Source organism: Artemia franciscana, chromosome 5 (assembly GCF_032884065.1).
Source record: "Artemia franciscana chromosome 5, ASM3288406v1, whole genome shotgun sequence".
Classification (NCBI taxonomy): Eukaryota; Metazoa; Arthropoda; class Branchiopoda; order Anostraca; family Artemiidae; genus Artemia; species Artemia franciscana.
In genome coordinates, this window is record NC_088867.1 from 13,611,555 (window position 1) to 13,634,934 (window position 23,380).

At 36.0% G+C, this 23,380-nt stretch overlaps 1 protein-coding gene across 2 annotated transcripts in view; it reads right to left on the bottom strand.

The window, feature by feature from the left end:
* The window catches only part of LOC136026998 (regulatory-associated protein of mTOR-like), a 272,404-nt gene that overhangs the window by 179,539 nt on the left and 69,485 nt on the right, over positions 1 to 23,380 (bottom strand). For both annotated transcript variants that reach the window (XM_065703879.1, XM_065703880.1), the window contains one exon: positions 15,820 to 15,998. In XM_065703879.1, the coding sequence (XP_065559951.1) occupies positions 15,820 to 15,998 (179 nt within the window). The remainder of the gene's footprint in view (positions 1 to 15,819; positions 15,999 to 23,380) is intronic.

Here is a 23,380-nt window from a genome sequence, read left to right on the forward strand (position 1 = left end):
CTAAAATGGGACGCACAGGTTGGGCAGTAGAAGGTTTTAATGGCGAAAAGTTATACCTGGCTTTCCTGTGCAAGAGGTTCTCACCTGATCTAGGTGAAATTTCAAAGAGAGATCTGTGGAGATGTGGATTCCCAGGAGATGAAGTTCATTGACTCTTTTTATAGCTTCATCTATGAAAATGAAGCTATGATGTATGCGCGGCACTTTCGACCAGGAGGTCAGCAACTCCTTTGTTCTTTCAGCACTGTATTTTACCATCCATGTATGGAACCAATTTTTAGCTTTCAAAAGATCCGTCTGTAGAGGTAGGGGGGCTTGGGTTGAGTATTCGAGTTTTAGGATAGTTATGTGCATCGTGGCATAGTCGGCAAGGTGGTGTAGAGGGCTAGCTAGGTCGTCTCCTATGTGGTTTGTGCAGGCATGAAAAAGCTTAGATGCCAAGATACTACACTAGAGCAAGCCTGCCTTTATTAGATACTTGTGAGAAGTGAACTCCTGTCGAGAACAATCCACAGTGATCGATGATAAAGAAAGCACAGAATCACTTCTAACAGACACCCACAGACACTATACACGTCATTTAGACAACAGGTACTGAAAGTGTATATGACCAGAAACGCTTTCGGAAACACTTCCACTCCCTGCTTGCTGATATATAAGCAGGGGAGGCCTAAAATTCCCATATCTTGGCATTTTTTCTTATGATCTTTCCTCCACCAAATCAAATTCCACAGAAGCTCTCCTTTCTTAGAAAAATCAATTTTATCTCTTTTATGTTTATTCAATAAGTTATTCATTTCCATAAGAAATTGAAAGCCCCTCAAATCCAACTTCATTTCACTTAAATACTGAGCCTCTGCGGGGATATCTCATAAAGAGAAGAGAGTGGGAATTATTGACCAAATCATTTTTGAAACGGTAAATTATAAAAAAAAAATTACTTTTCAAATAGCTTTCATTTGTTCGTTTCCAAGAGCCACTTTATATAAAAGGGGCGGTCGTAGAAACTTTGGAGGCTGGTTCATTCGACTGGAAATTGAAAGTTCTAGTGGACTTTTAAGAGTCAAAATGAATGGTGGTCACCCTACTCCCTTCCCAGGCTTTTCTAACTAGCAGTCCCTCCCCCTAACCACCAAAGACATTCGATCAAAATTTTGTGATATTCATTTTTGCTCAAATGCCTCCACGAGCCCTAGGGCACGGGTGTACAGAATGTAAATTTTCAATTATTTAACGATATATTTTATCAGGGAAAAGGGGGGCTTCTGGCAATATCTCAGGAATGACTATGGATATTAAATTTAAGCCTTCTATGAATGTTGAGCTAATTCAAAAACATTATGCGCGTATAAATTGTCAAAAAGGCTTATCAGCAATATCTCAGGAACGGCTAATGGTATTAAGTTGAAAATTTTGGAGATTGTTGAACTAAATAATAAAAAAAAAATTAGGTGTTTTCAGGTTGTTACAAGGGCGTGTCTGAAATATATCAGAGATAACTAAAGGTATGAATTTGAAACTTTTAAGATAAAGTTGAACTAAAGCAAAGATAATATGTACATCTAGGTTGTCGAAAATGCGTATTAGCCATATCTTGGGAGCAGCTAAGGGTATTAAGTTGAAACTATTAGGGAATTTGATGGGGATGTTGAACTAAATCAAAACTCTATATGTTCCCAGGATGTCATTAGGGCGTCTTCAATATCTCGGGACCAGCTAAGGGTATGAAATTGAAATTTTCAGGGCATGTTGAGAGGGGGTGTTGAACAAATGCAAAAGAGACTTTATGCATCACGATTGTCAAATGGTCATTTTTGCAATATCCCAGGACAATTTATGGGTATTAAGTTGAAACTTTCAGAGAATGGGCACATCTGCAATAACTTAGGAACGACTAAAGGAATTAATTTTAAAATTTAAGGGAATTTTGACCTCATCAAAAGACAGTGTGTCCATCAAAGTTGTCAAATGGACGTATCTGAAATAACTCAGGGACAGCTAAGTGTACTAGGTTGAAACTTTCAGGGAATATTGAACTAAAATCTAAAGAAAATATGCGCATCAAGATTGCCAAGAGGTTGTATCAGCAATATCTCAGGAACGGCTAAGGGTATTAAGTTGAAACTTTCAAGTTGAAACTTTTTTTAATGACTTTTAGCTTTTCACAGTCCATTTGCTTATAACTTTTCAATGATAATGTTACTCTTGTTACGAATTATTTCCTCAAATAATACAATATGCAGGAAGAAAGATTCCTTAGCTTGGCATTACAGATTAATTTAATACAATGCTTAAGTAATAAAACAACGAGCCCGAAATTAAATCATAAACTAATTTATATTTTTCCGATTTTCTGTTTTTCAGGAGCTTCAAAAAAAGAATCAAAAATTATAAACCGGACTACTCGAAAGCGCATATATAAGTAACAATTCCGATTACTAAATACGATGACTGAATGACTAAACACCCCTTCCACAATCCCCTCCCAAAAAAGAGACAAAAGCAAAAAAGAATAAAATAAACACACACTAAAAAGGAGAAAAACCAATCAGCAGCCGACAGATTATACGCCAAAAACCAAGCTGGATTAAGTGCCTTATTCAATAAACAAAAGAAAGCACAATTCCATATTTGAACAGAGACATCAACCGCACGTGAGCATATATATATATATATATATATATATATATATATATATATATATATATATATATATATATATATATATATATATATATATATATATATATATATATATATGATTTGACATAGATTTATTGCCTGCCAAAACTGTCCAAATACAACAGGGGGCAGAGAACGAAACAAATACAGTTAAATACAAATATATACCACAAAATTTAAAAAACGTCCTCTGAAGAGTCACCCAGGGGTGATCTAGAGTCTAGAACTTATTTTGAAAATCATTTACTCTCACAAGGACAGCAACATCTGGATCTATCAGACCAAATCTTTTAATCAAATACTGGTTACTGGTCCATGGTGTTAGCCCAAGAAAATACTTAGCAAACTTAAGATGAATCATACGCAGCTTTTTCTTATCTGTCTGAGTGAAACATTTCCAAAACGGAGATACATATACAAAATGTGGTAGAACAAATATATTGTATAACAGGGCTATAATATGACGATTAAATCTTGTCTTATTCGGGACAAGCCTTCCATATGATGATAATGATGATCTTATTAAATGATTAAACCTTTACAAGTATTTTACTGCTAATAGTCTAAAAACTAACACTACAACGAAAGAAACAAAAACTGGATAAAATGAAACTAATAAATGCTACAATCAAAGGCAACAATCATGTATAAATATCAAATATTAAGATCAAACCAGTCTTCTAGTTGAATACAAAAATTTGTTCAAACATTTCCTTAACACTTTATCAGAAACTACTGAACTAGGAAAAAATGAGAAATCCATTCCAAGAGATTGGAGTTCTAGTTCCATACCAAAACGTTATGAAAAATAAACAGGACAATTAAACAGGAAGTGGCAACAAGTTTCACTTATCACCACAAATGCACTGTCCACTACTAACTTTTCCAATTTTATTTAAGAAATAATTTAACCGACAATGTCCAGTTATAATTTGCGTTATGCATTTCCCTATGCACTACAAACTATTCTAAGGGCATCACCAATAGCAAGTTCACGCGTAGCCTTGAGCGATGCACCAATTCGGACTCCTAGGTCAATGAGCTTGAACTGGTTTGACCTCAGTACCTTCTAGAATGACAGATACACCATCGGTTGGCACATTATAGTTAAAAAACAGCAGTTCCGTTTCCGTTGTGTTAATCGAATGGCCTGTACGAGAATACTCATCCATTAAAGCACTGAAACAGCTTTTCCTTTAAGAATCCCACTAATATTTAAAATATCATCTTCATAACTAATGAGCGACATATTAATCCCATACAGAATGCATGTTGTAGGAGCTTTATATTGTGCTTCAATAACAGAGTTATTGAACAAACCTGGTGAGTTTACAGGCCCTTACTTATACCCTTCTTTACGGGTATATCCGACTCAACTAGTACATCACAATATGAATTTGGGCACTTTAGTCTAACTCAAAGAGAACTATACATTGAGTCAAAGTGCTTTGTAAAACATGCTTAGATGTCTTTTTGTGCTGCCGAAAGCAGAATATGCTCATGAATAGATGAATCGAAAGCACGAGTAAGATCGTGTTCTACTAGGACAAGAGTATCATTATTACCTTCTGCGTCAACCAATATAGAAACTATTGAATAGAGCGCATGATCGCAACCCACAGATTGCTGGAACCCAAACTGGTGTGGGGGGACCAAACACTTACTTCTTACTTCATTACAGGCAAAAAGCTCATATAGCTTACATAGTGTCGTCGACACAGTAATAAGCCTGCATGAGGAACATTGCGTGGGAGGCTTCCCTGGCTTCAGAATGGGTGTTATTACACCAATACAGAGACTATCGGGGACTATGCCCCTTACAATGATCATTTGAAATAACTGTGATACGCTTTCAAGAATTCGTTCACTGCCATAGAGTATATGCTGGCCATATATTCCATCAAAACCTAGCGAGAACTTTTTCTTCAGCTTCTTCATGCATTCACTGATAACGCTTCTATTCACAACCATTTTATCCTTTGGTAGTTTGAGTATTTCATCAAGTTCACTTCGATAAGAATTCTGTATCACTGGATCGGGACATTTAAAGTGATCTGCAAAGTAAGTACTCAAGGCCTCTTTATTTATGAATGGAGCTTCCGAGGATGAGTTTCTCCAGAGTAGTTTGGGATCGGAGTCACTCTTTTTGCCAAATTCTTCAATAAAGTTTCTGCGATTCTTCACAACGAAGGTCTGTCCAGATAGGGGCCTGCCATTTTCACACCACAGGTGAAACCAAAACTTAGCAGATCGAGTTAAATTAGAGTTTGAGGACCATCTTCTAATTTCTGTGTTTGCACGAACTTTTCGAGAAGGTATTGCAGCTGACTCTGCACATCGAAGAGCGTGGCATATTGAAGCAAAATAAATGTTCAGTAAAAGTTTCTGCTCTGCAACCCGGAGGCTACAATTAAGCATTAGTAGCGGGAAGGGGACTTTAACCTTTTCAAGTATACTATCACACACTTGCTGATAGTACTGGATTTCTGTATGATCGAGCTTCCACTTTTGCACAAATTTGAACTTCGGTGCTGCTTGCTTTTTTACTTTAGGAAATGGGCCGTTTAAATGCAGGGACATGGGTAAATGATCACTAAGAGTGCCGTCGACTAACACTGACACCTACACATCAATTGACGTTACAGCATGGTCAAGATTAGAAACAGAGCCACTGTTAAGACAACAAGTGAAGTTTGTATGTTTATTCAGAATTTGAAACCATCTGGCAATATTTCGAGAGCTACTTGCGTTCTTGCATTATCAGAATAGGTGAGGTCACAATTAAAATCGCCAATAATTAAATAGTCATGACCCAACTGCTTTATTCTCGACACGCACTTGGCAAATTTCCCACAGGATAGGTTGAATTTTCTCTCCGATTTTTATTCTTATAGTTTGTGGGAAGGTACAAACAGACTAAAACAAGCCCGCAGACTTCCACTACAATGAAACTTTCATGGTGTTCAAAAAGTTTGGAGGTGAGGTTATCTTTGATTATAACGGCGATACCTCCAGAAGGCCTTCCAGTTCCAATTCCTGTAAACCTTGCTTCTATACTAAACAACTGATACTTGTTAGAAAACTTGATAAAACCTGAGCTGTCTTTACTTAAAAGGTGTTCTTGTATGCAAACTAAGTCATGGTCTTTAGCAAACTTTTCAAGAATCGGTAATTTATCCCTAAGATTTACGTTCATGTTCCAAGATACTACTTTAGGATATGGATTATTGTCAGATATCAGTGCGATTTTTTATTTCCTTCAACACTTCGGGACAACGGATGCTGCAACACGGGTGGTTATCAGATTTGCAAAGCGCACAGCGAATAGACTTTTCACAAGGATGTTCTTTTTCTGATGCGTGTCCTTCTTTGCCACATCTTGCGCAACGTCAGCCGTTTTCACATTTAGCCGCTAGATGACCAAAGTCCTGACAATTATAGCAGCGGCGTGGGACATAGATAAATTTATCGATACGAATTCGTTCATAACCGAACATGGGAGGGTTTCGTATAGTGTCATCCAGATCAGCCTTAGCGGAAAACTGTAAGTTGAACGACCTTGTTGTTCTGAATTGCTCTGCTTTTCCACAATTCGGGATTATGGTTACTAGACTGTTCTTATCAATTTCCAAAGGTACAAATCGAACGATACCCGTAAAGGTGAGAGTTTTCATTTTGGGATCCAGTGTCGCATCATCCCCATTTAGAATAGCCACACCGACCTTTTCTGCCGCTTGTTTGTCTTTCACACAAATTCACCATTCAGTTGGGGTTTGCTCAGTTCTCCGACCTGCTCCGTTATGCTAGAATCATTGTTACAAAGACTATCAATAAAAGCTTTCCTCGCAGCAGCGGAGAGTGGCGGATTCGGTGGTTTTTTCAGAACGACCGCATAGGTGGCTCTTGGCGGCGTTTAGGATTTCTCACTCGGCGTTGCTAGCTCCTTGCTCTATGCAATAAGGGTGTCTACCTTCGTATTTGGCTCGTTGATGTTTCAAGTAGCAAATTCATTGAGTATTTTTATTATCTCGAGAACATTTTCACTCTCATTCTGCCGCATTGAAGAGCGTACATTTTCATGAACGATAGAATAGATGAGAATCTTCGCTTCCTTAATCGATTCTGTTTTGAATAAGTCGGTGCAGGTTCTCACTATTTCACCCTTCGGTATACAACCATGCATTGACCTGAGCAGATAGTTCAACACAGAATTCCAGATTAGGTTTTTGGACTTATTCATTTCGGCCAAAAGATATTCTTCGAGAAAATCACCGGCAACACCGTGGACAGATATGTATGTATATATATATATATATATATATATATATATATATATATATATATATATATATATATATATATATATATATATATATATATATATATATATATATATATATATATATATATATATATATATATATATATATATATATATATATATATATATATATATATATATATATATATATATATATATATATATATATATATATATATATATATATATATATATATATATGTATATATATATATATATATATGTATATATATATATATATATATATATATATATATATATATATATATATATATATATATATATATATAACACTTTCTAGCTAACTCAGGTAACGTTCCAGGCAGAATGACAAGCAGCCAGGGGTTGACATGTGATCTTACTAATGGACTGAATCGAATTTAAACGTTATCATTTATTACGTTATAACGTTATCATTACGTTGTTTATGTACATAAACAAGTAACAATCTAGTTTTAATAACCCTAGGAACATCACCATGTAATTGAAGAATAACAAAAGTCACAAAAAAAAAAAACATAAAGAGAATTAAATCCAAGCAACAACTTATTAATAGAACAATTTGGTCAAGGATAAGGTACCTTGCCTTGTCATATACCCTAGAAAGGGATATAGGAGGATAAGAAAATGTTGACATCCCCATATTGGTGAATAAGAGACGTAATACTGAATTAAACTATGAGACAAAATCAGTAGAATTTACCCAAGAAAAGTGAGTTTAAGCTTTCTAAGAATTCCAATATTCGATATCTTCACTTTTATTTGACTATTATGATTCCTGAAGGATACATTCTCATCAAAAAAATATCCATTATTCGAACATAACGATCACTTGGTCTACTAAGAGAACCTCTTGAAAAATGCATTACTGAAAGTAGGGGGTAAGCCTGAGAAATTCATGAGAAAATCAAGAAGCTCAACTTAGCAGCATTTAATGCCAGGCAATTAGTATTGAACCACAGAATTACTGTGTGATTACTAGAAAAAAAACAGGACAATTTTTATCTTTCCATTCAACTGACTTTTACCTTACCATTAAGATTAGAGGGTTCCAGGTGTTTTATAAAAAAAAAGGACTGGTAAATAGCTTTATGTCAAAATATTACTGACTACATCATAAAATGTTGGGTTAGAATTAAATAAAAACGAAAATAAGATATTAAATAAGAATATCGAGAATAAATTATTACATGAGAATTGTATATGATTAATAGATAATAACAAGAGCTAAGAGCTCATATGGCACTTGTGACGAGGCAAGAAGAGCTAAGAGCCAAGAGATCATATGGTATGAGCTCTAGCAAAATTCTATGAATCAATAGATTGATTTAAAAAGAAAATAAGAGGCTTAATGCCGGTCAGGATTTAAAATAAGAGCTCTGAGTCATGATGTCCTTCTAAATACCAAATTTATTAAGATCCGATCACCCACTCGTATGTTATAAATACCTATTTTTTTCTAATTTTTCCTCTCCCTTTAGCCCCCAGATGGTCGAATCTGGGAAAACGACTTTATCAAGTCGATTTGTGCAGCTCCCTGACAAGCCTACCAATTTTCATCGTCCTAGCACGTCCAGAAGCACCAAACTCGCCAAATCACTGAACCCCTCCCCCCAACTCCCCCAAAGAGAGCAAATCCAGTACGGTTCCGTCAATCACGTATCAAAGACATTTGCTTATTCTATCCACCAAGCTTGATCCCGATTCCTCCACTCCTAGTGTTTTCCAATATTTCCCCCTCCAACTCCCCCCAATGCCAAAAGATCTGGTCTGGATTTAATAAGATCTGGATCTGGAAATAAGAGCTCTGAGACATGAATTACTTCTAAATATCAAATTTCATTAAGATCCGATCACCTATTCGTAAAATAAAAATACCCCAATTTTGAAGTTTTCTAAGAATTCCGAATTCCCCCTCCAACTCCCCCCAATGTCAAAGGATCTGGTCAGAATTTAAAATTAGAGCTTTAAAGCGCAAGACCCTTCTAAATGTCAAATTTCATTAAGATCTGGTCACCCTTTCGTAAGTTAAAAATACCTCAATGTTCAAAATTACCCCCCCCCCCCCAACTCCACCAAAGAGAGCAGATCCGGTCCGGTTATGTCAGTCACGTGTCTTAGATAGGTTCTTATTCTTCCCATCCAGTTTCATCCTGATCTCACCGCTTTAAGTATTTTCTAAGATGTCTAGTTCCCCTCAACTGCCCCCCCCCCAATTGCGCTGGATCCGGTTGAGATTTTAAATAAGAGATCTGAGTCACGAGGTCCTTCTAAATATGAAGCTTCATGAAAATCCGATCACTCCTTCATAATTTAAAAATACTTCATTTTTTATAATCTTTCAGAATTAACTCCCCCCCCCCCCAATAGAGCGGATCCGTTCCAATTATGTAAATCACGTATCTAAGACTTCTGCTTATTTTTCCCACCAAGTTTCATCCCGATCCCTCCAATGTAAACGTTTTCCATGGTTTTAGGTTCCCCCACCCCAAACTCCCCCAATGTCACCAGATCCGGTCGGGATTAAAATAAGAGCTTTGAGACACAATATTCTTCTAAGTATCAAATTTCATTGAGATCCAATCACCCGTTCGTAAGTTAAAATACCTCATATTTTCTAATTTCTCAGAATTAAACTACCCCAAATTACCCCAAAGAGAGCGGATCCGTTCCGGTTATGTCAATCATGTATCTAGGACTTGTGCTTATTTTTCCCACCAAGTTTCATCCCGATCCCTCCACTCTAAGTGTTTTCCAAGTTTCAGGTTTCCCCCTCCCAACTCCCCCCCCCCCAATGTCACCAGATATGTTCGGGATTTAAAATAAGAGCTCTGAAGACACGATATCCTTCTAGATATCAAATTTCATTGAGATCCGATCACCCGTTCATAAGTTAAAAATACCTCATTTTTTCTAATTTTTCAGAATTAACCCTCCCCCCCAACTACCCCAAAGAGAGCGGATCCGTTCCGGTTATGTCAATCATGTATCTAGGACGGAAACTTATTTTTCCCAACAAGTTTCATCCCGATCCCTCCACTCTGAGTGTTTTCCATGATTCTAGGTTTCCCCCTCCCAACTCCCCCCCCCAATGTCACCAGATCCGGTCAGGATTTAAAATAAGAGCTCTGAGACACGATATCCTTCTAAATATCAAATTTCATTGAGATTCGATCATCCGTTCGTAAGTTAAAAATGCCTCATTTTTTCTAATTTTTCAGAATTAACCCCCCCCCCCCCCCAACTACCCCAAAGAGAGCGGATCCGTTCCGGTTATTTCAATCATGTATCTAGGACTTGTGCTTATTCTTTCAACCAAGTTTCATCCTGATCTGTCCGCTTTGAGTGTTTTCCAAGATTTCCCCCCCTTCCTAATGACACTAAATCCGGTGGGGATTTAAAATAAGAGATCTGAGTTTCGAGGTCCTTCTAAATATGAAATTTCATTAAGTTACGATTACTCTTTCGTAAGTTAAAATACCCATTTTTGTCTTCTTTTTTTAGAATTGACCCTCCGCCCAACTCCCCCAAAGAGAGCAGATCCGTTCCGGTTATATCAGTCCCGTATCTAGGACTTTTTCTTATTTTTCCTACCAAGTTTCATCCCGATCCCTCCACTCTAAGCGTTTTCCAAGATTTTAGGTTCCGATCCCCCCAACTTCCCCTTAACTGGATCCGGCCGGGATTTAAAATAAGAGCTCTGAGACATGATATCCTTCCAGACATCATATTTCACTAAGATCCGATCACTCCTTCGTAAGTTAAAAATACCTCATTTTTCTAATTTTTCAGAATTACCCCCCCCCCCCCCCAACTCCCACTAAGAGGGCGGATCCGTTCCGGTTTTGTCAATCACATATCTAAGACTTATCATTATTTTTCACATCAAGTTTCATTCCGATCCCTCCACTCTAAGCGTTTTCCAATATTTTAGAGGCCCCAACTCCCCGCAATGTTACCAGATCCGGTCGGGATTCAAAATAAGAGCTCCGAGACATGATATCCTTCCAAACATCAAATTTCGTTAAGATCCGATCAGTCCTTCGTAAGTTAAAAATACCTCATTTTTTATTTTTCAGAATTACCCCCCCAACTCCCACTAAGAGGGCGGATCCGTTCCGGTTTTGTCAATCACATATCTAAGACTTATCATTATTTTTCACATCAAGTTTCATTCCGATCCCTCCACTCTAAGCGTTTTCCAAGATTTTAGAGGCCCCAACTCCCCGCAATGTTACCAGATCCGGTCGGGATTCAAAATAAGAGCTCCGAGACATGATATCCTTCCAAACATCAAATTTCGTTAAGATCCGATCAGTCCTTCGTAAGTTAAAAATACCTCATTTTTTATTTTTCAGAATTAAGAGAGCGGATCCGTTCCGGTTATTTCAATCACGTATCTCAGACTTGTGCTTATTTTTCCCACCAAGTTTCATCCCGATCCCTCCGCTCTAACCGTTTTCCAAGATTTTAGGCCCCCCCCCTCAATTCCCCCCAATGTTACCGGATCCAGTCGAGATTTAAAATACGGGCTCTGAGACAAGATATCCTTCCAAACTTCAAATTTCATTAAGATCCAATCACTCCTTCGTAAGTTAAAAATACCTCATTTTTTCTAATTTTTCAGAATACCCCCCCCCCCCCAACTTCCCCCAAACAGAGCAGATCCGTTCTGGTTATGTCAATCACGTATCTAGGACTTCTGCTTATTTTTCCCACCAAGTTTCATCCCGATCCCTCCACTCTAAGCGTTTTCCAAGATTTTAGGTTCCCCCCTCCAACTCCCCCATTGTCACCGGATCTGGTCGGGATTTAAAATAAGAGCTCTGAGACACAAAATCCTTCCAAGCATCAAATTTCATTAAGATCCCATCACCCGTTCGTAAGTTAAAAATACTTGCATTTTTTTCTATTTTACCGAATTAATCGGCGATCGCTATCGCTATATGTCACTTGGTTAATAGCAAGTGCCATAAAAATCAATTCAGAAGTTTAACCCCACTATGACTAAAAATCTTGTCACGCCTTAAGAAATCTGGTGCACGAGTGGCTACTCACACCATTAAAGATATTGGAAATTTCCCGAATCCTCTCACCTGAATAGGAAGAACTGATGCCCCAGTTTCACATGCTCGTGGACCGTCAGTGGTTAAGTAGTTTCAAACTGATGGCAACAGATTATTGATGGAAAGGGTTTTTATTCTCATTTTGGAAGACGGGGAGGGGGGATCAAGCCTAGTTAAAAATGATTGGCTGTGACATAATTTGCATTCCCAGATATGTTCTCTCTCTTTGGCTAAAATGCAAGGTCTTGGTGCACAAAATAGCCGAAAACGCCAAATTGCTGCATGCAACTTCTCAAGATATGGGAAATCAAATTCTCCTTACTAAGAGTTCTGGACCAGGAAAAATCTATTGGTTATCTTATAAATTCCATTCACTGGCATTTTGACCCTCTTTGGACAAAATCTGATGTCTTGTAGCACAAGATTACAGTGCAAAAAGTGATCTTGGAATTCTATTCCCTAGCATTTTGGCCATCTTTGGACAAAAACTGATGGTTGGTGGAACAAAATGGCAGAAAACATCGCGTGACTGTGGTACAATCGTTACACATAGAGCACAAGATATTAAAATGAGCCCTAGAACACGATTATCTTTCAAACGAGCCCTACCTCAAAATTTTACGACCCTGATCTGATACAATCAACCGTAGGGAATAAAAAATGAAAAAAGGAGAGATAAAAAAAGGGGAAAATTCATGCACTTTTCATGCAAAAAAAAAGTAATTTTCTTAATTGTTCAACTCGAGGGGCTATAGTTCTTCTGTATAGGACTTCGACTTTGGCGATTTCAATAGTACGCTTTTGAATTCAATCCAACACCATTTTCGAGGGACTTCGGGCTTTTTTTATGAAATTCCCACAAATTTGCTTTCACAAGAAACTTTTGCTGCTAAGATTAATCAAAATAAAAGTTACACTCCTGAATCTTCAAGTGGCAAATTTTTGTCACACGACAGTTTTCTTTAGATGCGTTTTTAAACATTTATTTACAATGGGATATGCTTCGCTCTTTACTAGGTTGTAGTTACCACTGAAACCGTGCTACGAGCGTACACTTGCATAAGAAAAGATGGCTATATTCTTTCATGGGTGTAGTAAGTTGTACATGGTGATTGAACTGAACTTCTATTAAACAAACATGAACTTTTAATACACAAAAAAATGTCATAGAAAGGAAACATTTTTCAAATGAAATCAAAGTGCAATTTAAAACAAACAGGAACGATCTTAAATATGAGGGGGGCTACCATCCCTCAGCCTCTCGCTTCTGATGCTACGTGCTTTCCTAAAATATTTTAGAGCGGATAAATATAGCCAGTTGGTAAATAAATGTGCTTTATTTACTGAATGCCTTTCAAAACATTTAAACTTAAAGTTTCTTATTTAAAGCAAATGCAGAAAAATAAACAGACTTTAGAAAGACGACTAGCTTTTCATGTTGACAGCATATTTATTTGATTTTAAACAACCTTTCTCAGCTAGTGAATCAGTTTCTTTAGTCGTCTTATTTGATTAAAATGTTTTACGCTTTTTGACTTGTATTAGATTATATCTTTCATTCAGAAGGAAGCGTACGCAAGAACCTTTCAAAATTTAATTAGGAAATAAGTAAAAACGTTTGTTTGCTTTTTTACTAAAGAGCGTAGATTCCGTCATTGTATTTGTATTCCTGAACTAAATTAGAACCAGGCAGATGATGAAAATTCAAGATAAATATGTGAAATATATGAAGTAGACAAGAAGCTTCAGTCTGGTAACCTCGAGCGGTTATCTTTCAGTGTTTTCTAGCATTTAATGTAACAAGCTTGAATTTTTATCGAATATTTATCAAGCGTGATCAGCCACAGTATTATAAAATAATTAAATTGGTTACATGAAGAGCATGATACCCAAACTAACTATCTGCTCATAAACAAGACACATATGGCTATACACTACATAACATAATATAAACATCTTGGGAACAGACGCGAACGCCTCGCGAAGCATCTTAGATGTTCCATGAGAATATATTTGAATGGTGATTCTCCTTCCTAATCATTCCTGCGGCAAAAATCCCGGGCCTCGTAGTGCAAAGCAGATATGAATCACCTGTGCTACCACAGGTTTTATACCTATCAGCATTATAAAACAATTTTTTTCTAGTTTTATATTGAGTTTATTTCACCATATTGGACGTAGATTATACTAAGCAACAAATGTAGCTTAGCAGATGTTAATTTCTTTCATTTTTTATTCAGCATTTTTTCATCTATTTACATTATTTATGGCCCGTGAAAATTCTAAGATAGGCAATCGGTTCCTCATTGTCTAAAACTCTAAACATAAGATTTCACCCTCCCCCTGAAAATCTGCTCAGCAGTATAAAGATCAAGTATTGCAGCACGACGTGAATGCCGCATTGAGTTCCGTCTTTGTTCATAAATCGTCAGTTGATAATGACGAATACTGCAAAGTAATAAAAGAGACTGTGCCGCAGCAAAGTAGAATTTTCTGCCATTTTCTTCCAAATAACGTCAATTTCGGCACAAAAGGGTCAAAATGACAGAAAATGCGAATTCTAAGAGAGCCGATCGACTTTTCGTGGTCTAAAACCCTAAAAGGGAGGTTTAGAGCCCGCCATAGATAGAAACGAGCATGCTAACGAATGGTCTGCGTAGAGCACGTATCGATCTCCTAACTGCCTTCGGCCGGGAATGCAATGTGTAGTTGGGGACGAATCCATTAGAGTGGAAAACCACCAACTCAAGGCATTTTCTTATATACTTATCCCCGTAAGCTGAAACTAGAAAACACGTTAAAAAAAACTGCCCAATATAAGAGTTTATTGTATTTATTTAAATTGTTCTGAAAATAATTTAATTTTCTATGAGAAAATTCTCAAAGATATCAGTGACAACATACCCCTCGGACTCATCAGTTGTGTCACAAAGGTGCACATGTATCTTCGAGGAAAGTTTAAAGTAGGTAGGAAGTAAAACGATATCCCATTTTAACAAGAAATCATGTTGACTTCTTTAGTTTCACTGCCTAGTTTAAAAGAAAATCTTTTTGTAAAGATCATTGCTCGTGAAAAAAAAAAGAACAAGCAAAAACTTATGTAGAAAACATTGTTTCTCATACAGAAAGTAAAGATCGAAGTTGAAACTTTAAACGAACAAAAATTATTACGTCGCAGGTTACAGAAGATATACCTACAGAACTAAATCAAATATACTGATGCGTGACATATTCTAATACCTATAGAATTTCAAAAAATAGCGCTCTACCGAAAACATAAAACCGATTCAAAAGAATAAAACGTTCTCTTGAGAGTAGAAAATTCAACGAGTGGCCAACGGGAAATAGAAGACTAGTTTTGAAGTCCCTCAATAGTTGGATCACCGACAATGATGACGATAAATTTGAGCATATATATATAATTTTTTAAAAGCTTGAGGAAAATTTGTATTCAGTAAAGCACTAGTTTTTAGGATTTGGAAAACATGAAAATATCACGAAACAGTGCATTTGAGTTAGTTTTGTAAATCTTACCAATCTGCAAAATATTTTTTTTTCAGCTTCGCTTTTTACTTCCGTATGAATAACATTTTTTTTATTATTATTATTATTAATTTTAGACAGATACTAGCTGACAGGGCATGTGCAATCGGACATGGGTGAGCTGAATCAAAGCTATTCAGTGAATTTGTCAATTTTGAAACTAAGCTTTTCTTTTGTCTTTTTTTTTATTCCAGCGCAATGCCTTACCATTTTAATGCCGTTTTAATCGGAGTAGTCAAACAGGACGTGAAGAGGTCCGCTGGTAACTCAGAATTCATGGGTAGGATTTGATTTCCACCACAGGCTGCCAATTGAATACAGTTCTTAAAATTTGGCGCTGGAGTCATCTGAGCTGGAAGAGTGCCACGTGACTGTGCCATCAGTTGCTGCAAAATAAACGTATAGTTTATAGCTGAATGAACAAGAGTAATCCACGACTGTGGCATTAATTGCAGCAAAATGAGCATATAGTTTATAGCTCAGTGAATAAAGAGTAGCCTACCATGCGAATATGCCATCAATTGCAGCAAGATAAAAATATAGCTTATAGCTGAGTGAATCCAAGAGGGAAAGAGAGATTGCTGTCTTATATCTCCGTGATAGAAAAAAAACTACGCTTCAACTCCATTGGTTTAATTTTGTGACGTATTCCCAAAGCCAATTATGCTATCTGTTTCTGGAGAAACATATAGTATAGTCGCGCCTTTTAAAAACTAGGTTAAACAACGCTTAGTAACAAATTTAAATAAAGAAGGAAATGTAATTTCTGAAGAGACAAAAACTCTTTTTAAATAACTGATTATGTTCTCATGGGAGAAGTATAAAGACTAGAAGTATGGTGGCTCTGAGGTTAGAAGTAAATTGCTGAAGGTTATGAACGCATTACAAACATTTTTACGAAGATTTGATAGATATTTTCCAGGGAAATCACCTGGATTATTTTGGGTACCAGGATGACTGACTGTATTTCAAACAGTGGGCTGTACGAAAAGTGTGGTTCAACCCAGCTTTCTAGGGCGATAATGAGAAAAGGTTGAGATGGCTAGGGTACGTTCTCCGGATGAACAGAATGCCAAAGATTGTCCTTTTTGGCCAACCATCTAGGACTAAACGGAGAGCAGGTCGTCCACGATTGGGGTGAGAGGAAGTCGTAAAGAAGGATTTAAGGGAAATGGGAACTTCCTGGGAGGGTGTAAGAGGGAGGCTTTGAATAGATTAGGATGGAGGAAGAGCAAACACATACATAAAACATAAAATATACGAGCTTATAAGTAAAATTGTAAATATATCGAAATTTCGAGGGAGCATCTGCCTGAAACCACCCTTCGTCCATGGCTACTATTAGCCAAATGAATACATACAGCTAGCCTTGCATCAAATGATGGATTACATTTAGAAAAATCTTAATACAACAAGGCACAAGTTCCGAAGTTGTAATGTTGGCCGATTTTCTGATATAAGAGGGAAGAGAAATCGAGAACTCAGAATAGATCATTCTCACAATGGGTCAAAATGGGTCCTTAGAATGGATCAAGCAGAAATTAAAGGGCAGTCTAGAAAGAACGGGGAACCCTCAGTGGCCCAACAGTGGCGTACAGCTAGTTCCGCTATAGTAAAAAATTCACAAAAAAGTAAGAAGGTTTTTTTCAATTTTTCATGAAGATACAAAAGAGAACTTCCCATAATTTAGGAGAGCGCATTTTTGTTGTTTTTTTTTAGATTTTGTAAGCAAAAACAGCAAAAAAAATCAAAATATATAGGGGAAGTTCTATATCTTGAAAAAGATTTGAACGAAGTGAATAGTATATTTTGAAAATGTTACAAACCGCTAGGTAGGTGACTAGGACACACAATAGATGATGATAATTATCCCCAGATACATCATTGTTTCATAAGATGAGGAATATACAACTTCCCCTCAGCAAAAGAGGTTGCAACTCTTAGAGGAGTCTTGAGTGATACTAGATTTTACAAATCATGAAATAAAACATCATATTGAAGACAACTTCCACATGCAATGAGACTATTTATTCTTTTGTAGCTTCACCGAACCTCATCTTCATAGAAGATTAAATTAATTGCGAAATTCTTTCTTCCCTTCTCTCAACTTTTCCCCTTTATAATTGTCAATTAGGCACTCCTTTCATATCTACGCGTGTTCTTTAATCTATTTTGTTGTTCTTGACTATTCAATTTATTGCAAGAGTAAAATTTCGTATTTATGTTTCGCTTGGTCTGTTCCACAATACTCATTTAATCCTAAAATAGGGATTTCTATGGTGTTCAGGGGAAAGAGATTTATTAAGGATCATTTCTTCGATTTTTATAAATTCTTTTGAATTTCTTTGTGAAAAACTTTATTGGGGACGAAGGCATTCCTAAGAATTTAGTATGATAATTTGTTTGTTTTTGTTTTGTGTTTAATTTTTGTGGGAAGGGGGAGTGAATGCACAAAAAGAGACAATAAACAATTTTGATTCATCATCTCTATCGTTAATATGTTAAAAGTTTTGCTTATATGCATCTTTTTTAATAGCCATTAGATAAAAGTTTAAATGTATTTCCGGGTTGCAGCGGTAGCTAGCAATCTAGTAAGAGGCGATATAAAGCCGTAGGACTGCGCATAAATAACTTGTCAAAACTTCCACAGAGAGAAATTTTGCCTAATCATATGACTAACATAGACAAAATATATTCAATATAGTATAGTTAATTCCTGCTATTTTTTCAATCCTGTAGTTTCTTGTTAACCATAATTCTTATTTAACAATATGCAAAGAACTGCTATCTTATGCGAAAACATTAAAGCCGTTGGACTGCGCAAAAATAACTTGTCAAAACTTGCACAGAGAGGGAAATTTGTCTAATTATATGGCTAACATAGACTAAATATATTCAATATAGCATACCTAATTTCTGCTATTTTCCAGTCCTGTAGTTTCTTGTTAACCATAATTCTTGTTAAACAATATGCAAAGAAACGGTGGTTAATATATTTTCAATACACTCCCACTCTATTCTCCCCACCCCGATGTGCAAAAATATAGCCCAAATCATAGATCTCCCATGTATTTTGCCTTTTCCTTGATTTCGTCATATATAATTTTAGCTATATATTTGCACATTAGGCGGTGTTGGAGGTGGAATATAATGGAAGAACATTCAAAATGTTAATGCTCTACTGTTTCTACTTTTCTATTTTTTCTGCTTTCTGTTTCTACTTTTCTGCAGCAGCTTTTAACTAATATTAAGAAACAATTTTAAGAACTAGTCGGTCAAAATGTCAGTATGATAGTTGTTTTTTAATGGTGAAACATTCCAAGTTGAAATTTTTATATTATTTGAACCATTGAAATTATTATAGGCTCAGAAACAGCAAGGCTTCTAAACTAGTGCAGGACATGGACTAATACATCTACAAAAATAATAAACACCATCATTTTCCTTAAAAGTTATTCCTAACATTTATCCCTATAAATGCATTTCTTGTCACCATTTCCCAATGTCTTGGTAAATATTTGATGTGCCACTCTATATTGTCCTAAGAGCATTTTTGTGTTTTTCCATTTTCTTTGTCAACTCTGACTGTTTAGGCTAAGAATAAAACAATTTTTTAACAAACTGTTCATAATAATTTAAGGTAATCAAAGAGTAACCATCCTCATTAGTTGCAAAAACTCCCTTAATAGCGGTGCAATTTTAATAAAAGTGAGAAAGTCAAATTCTAGATAAAGAGTGATCTTGTAACCATAGAGACAGATAAAAAAATAAATGTTCGATTCTTCCTAGTATTCGCTATTTATTATGTTCTTTTATCATAAAAACTCCATTCTAAAAACTGTATGGCTTTGGGTTAACTGCGAAATACGACCGCAAAACTATGCAGAATATGGCCTATATTCTTCTTTCCTGCCTCTATGATTATAACTGAAGTTTCAGATTCTTGTCTGGAAGAACAATAGAATTTCGGATTTTGCCCGAGGACGATGGTTGGGAAATAGGAAAAGGGCTGGTTCAAAGGGAAATTTGGGTTCTAGTGGCCCTGATAAGTAACATAAGAGATTGTGCTGCAAAAAAGTGACCAAAGTACCAAAAGGTACTTTGTTTCGCAAAATTCCAAATTTAGCAAAATACGGCCAAACAACAACTGAGGTTGATTCTCTTCGATTTAGTCTTTTACGTCGCTCTTTATTTTAGAAAAAAAGCTTGCTCTCGAATTTAACAAATGACGAGAGTCCGGGTATGTCCGCGGAAATTTTTGTTCAAGTGGGAGGGAGCAAATAAAAAAAAGCGACAAAAAATGAGAAACTATACAAAAGTATGAGACAAACTATAAAATTTCTCAGGACAAATTACTGGTCCAAATTATTAGACACATTGTAAATCAATGAGAAGGCGGGTTCCTAAGGTTTAAGATTTGGATTCATTTTGAAGGAATTTTCGAAAATTTCGTTTCTGGTTCATCCTGGTCTAAGAAGCTTGGATTCCGATACGAATACAAAATTTCTTTGTCAGTTCGGTCTAACATAGATGTGTGAAGTTTGGGTTGGATTTGACAGATAGTATGACACATCGTTACAATGTTTAATGAATCGCTTTTTTTTACAAGCTTTCATTAAGTTTTGTAAACTTTCTACCTCCGTGTTTTTTTCATGTTCCTTTTTCTTTATTATTATAGTCATTTTATTTATATTATAAGATTCCCGGCACATCCACTGACATTTCTATCAGAAGAGGAGGATGGAAATAAAATTACTCAAAAATGCGGAAATTGTTTGAAAAATTCAAAAATTACGGGGGCAAATAATAAACATTTGAAGACACTTATACTGCGCAAGGTTCCCGGATATTTTATGATAAAAGAAAGGGAGAGGGTCTCAGAACGGTCAATATTCAGATTCATTTGAAGTTCAGGTTTGGCCTGACCTGAGAAGTTAAGATTAAGGTATGGTCTCACCCACATTTACTGGTCAGCTCATTCTAATGTGGATGTGTGAAGCTTGTGTTTGGTTTGAAGATTATTTTTATTCGGAATTTACGCTAGGTGTCATTTTTGCCGAAATGTAAATTAGAGGTGCACACACTACTAATTCAACATACCGTTTTTGTTTTCTTTTTTTTAACCACAAAGAGTGTTCCTAATATTTTTTAAACCCCTTACCTTGCTCCAGTGTTCTCGCTCCTTTTTTTTTCAAATCAGGTCGGTAATTTTGAGTTAACGTTAACTTGATACTAGAACATGTATCAACTGGGATTAATGAGCTATTAAAAAAACAGTAGATGTAACCATCAAGCCTACTTTCTTCACTTTTGATAATAATTTCCCCCCCCCTGATCTCAAACAGAGTATTTAGCAACAAAAAAGGTTGTCAATAGTTGGCAAGTGAACACGGAATATTGGTGATTGACCTTGTTTCTCTGTTGGATAAATAAGAACTTCAGGTCTCATCAACAAAACCAATATCTCTCGCATAATATATCATAAATATGGAAATCAATAACAGGCGTGAATGAACAGGATTTGCGGATTGTTCATCCCTATCTGATATCTGAGATCAAAAGCTGACTAATTCAAAGAGAGGGTCCCAGATGCTCTTTCATGTCAAATAATTTCTGCTGAGTAGTCGTAGCCCAATTTATGAGGGAATCGATTTAACGATATTTTTTTATATTCAATTAGCACAGAATTTGTTACCTGAACTATTTTTCCAATGGTTTGCCTTTTTTTTTGTGTTTCATTTAAACCCTCCCAACACAAATGTCTACAAATGTGCTGGGAATCTTAAACTTTAACCAAGGTTCAATTTTTCCCAGACATTTAAAAAAAGGAACGAATATCCCGAGGTAAGTTAAGAAATTGTCAAAACTCAAGGAACACGAGGAAAGTCAGAAAAGTAAATAAATAGACCTAATTTCATATTAGAGCGGATTGTCAATATTTTGTCAAAAAACAAAAGTTTTGAAAGAAAAAAGGTTGCATTAGATCGGAATTATTCTTGTCCCAGATGCAATACAGGAGTTGAGAATGTGGCCCAAATTCTGGCTAGGTGCCAGCAGCTTTCCGATTTAAGAAGTAAATTTATGAAGGTGGTGCCCTTGGTGGATCCTGCAGACACCTTTCAAAAGAACAATCATCCAGGTATGTAATTTTGTCAATGAAATGGTTAAAAGAGGAGAGTAACACATTTTTAAATGGGGAGGGGGAGAGATGACTCTTATTTACGTTATTTTTTCTGTGTGCATTATTGAATAGTGGGTTCTATCACTTTGTTAAGTTTGTAACAAGAAAACATTTGAATGCATGACATCGATGTTGTAAGGAAAGGGGAGTAATTTAAGTTCGTGATTTTTTGTTGTTGTTGTTTTGGCCGGGAGGAGAGAGTATATTTATGTTACTATATTGTGAATTGAATTCTCGAATAGTGTGTTTTATGGTCTTATTTGGCTTATAATAAATATATGTATCTATCTAAATAAAAATAGTGACACATTAAAAATTGTACCTTGTTAACCACTGACTTACATCTAGAATAACACACTAAACTAAAATGCATGGTTAAAAAGAAAGTCAAACCGAACACAAAATTGACTTAAACACGCTAAACCAAGCTGAAAAATAAATTTTAGGTTGAATCGCACCCGAATCCAAATTTTTCAAGCCAGGATGAACTCAAAACGAAATTATTCAAAATATTTCGAAATGAACCCAAACTTTGATCGTTTGGCAAATACAGCCAGCTCTCATATATTAATAAATTATCCCGTTATGTTAACCAGAACCATTTGTCCTGAAAATGTTTAAAATTTGTCCCTGACTTTCTTATATATTTCCAATAATTACCCTATTTTACTTTTTTCAATTTGACAACCCCTCTCCCCCCTGACTAAAAAATCTGCAAAACCGCCAGGAGTTTCACGATTTATTATAGTACATTAAGAACGACATTGAAAGCTTAACACAATCTCTGATGTTACTTAGAAATGTCACCAGAACTCAAAGTTTCCCTTTGAACTAATTCTTTTCCAGTTTCCTACAATCACTGGTTTGATATAACCAAAACTTGAAAAAAAAAGCATTCCAGACTAGTCTTTCGGGAAAAATAAAAAATTTCGGATCTTTGCGGTTTGAACTATGAAACTTGATGCATAAATAAAGATGTAGAAAAAAAAGAATAGAGGCCAGATTCTAAGAAATTTCGCCGTTAACCCAAAACAAAGCGGTTTTAGACAGGGGCGGTTCCAGGGGGCGGGGGCTTTAGGCCTCCCCTCAAGATTCTTTGGCACCCTCATTCGTTTTTTTACTCGTTTTTTAAATACACTTATCAATAGTCAATTATTGGGTACCATGTCACATTATCCCCCCTCCCCAAGATTTTACTCTCGATCCGACTTTGGTTTTAGAACAATACTTTCAAGATGAAAGAATAGAACAAAAGATCAATAAAGATATAATGACAAATAGATCGATAAACGATATAACGATATATATCATGGGCGTCAGGAAGAGAGCCAGGGGGTACTGCTCCCCCCCCTAGAACTTCAAACTTACGCTAGATATCAACAAGAGGTTTTCGTGTGTTGGAATGTTCTGTTGGATGTTCACTGGTAGACAGCTGGAAAAGCTGGAAATAAACAGAAATTTCCAAATATTGTTTCCGATATCGATAGTAAAACAGTTCAAAATGGGGATGATACCTTTTTATTGACAGTGAATAGATATAAAATTATTTAACTGGATATTTCGAACACATATACAGTGTTCATCATC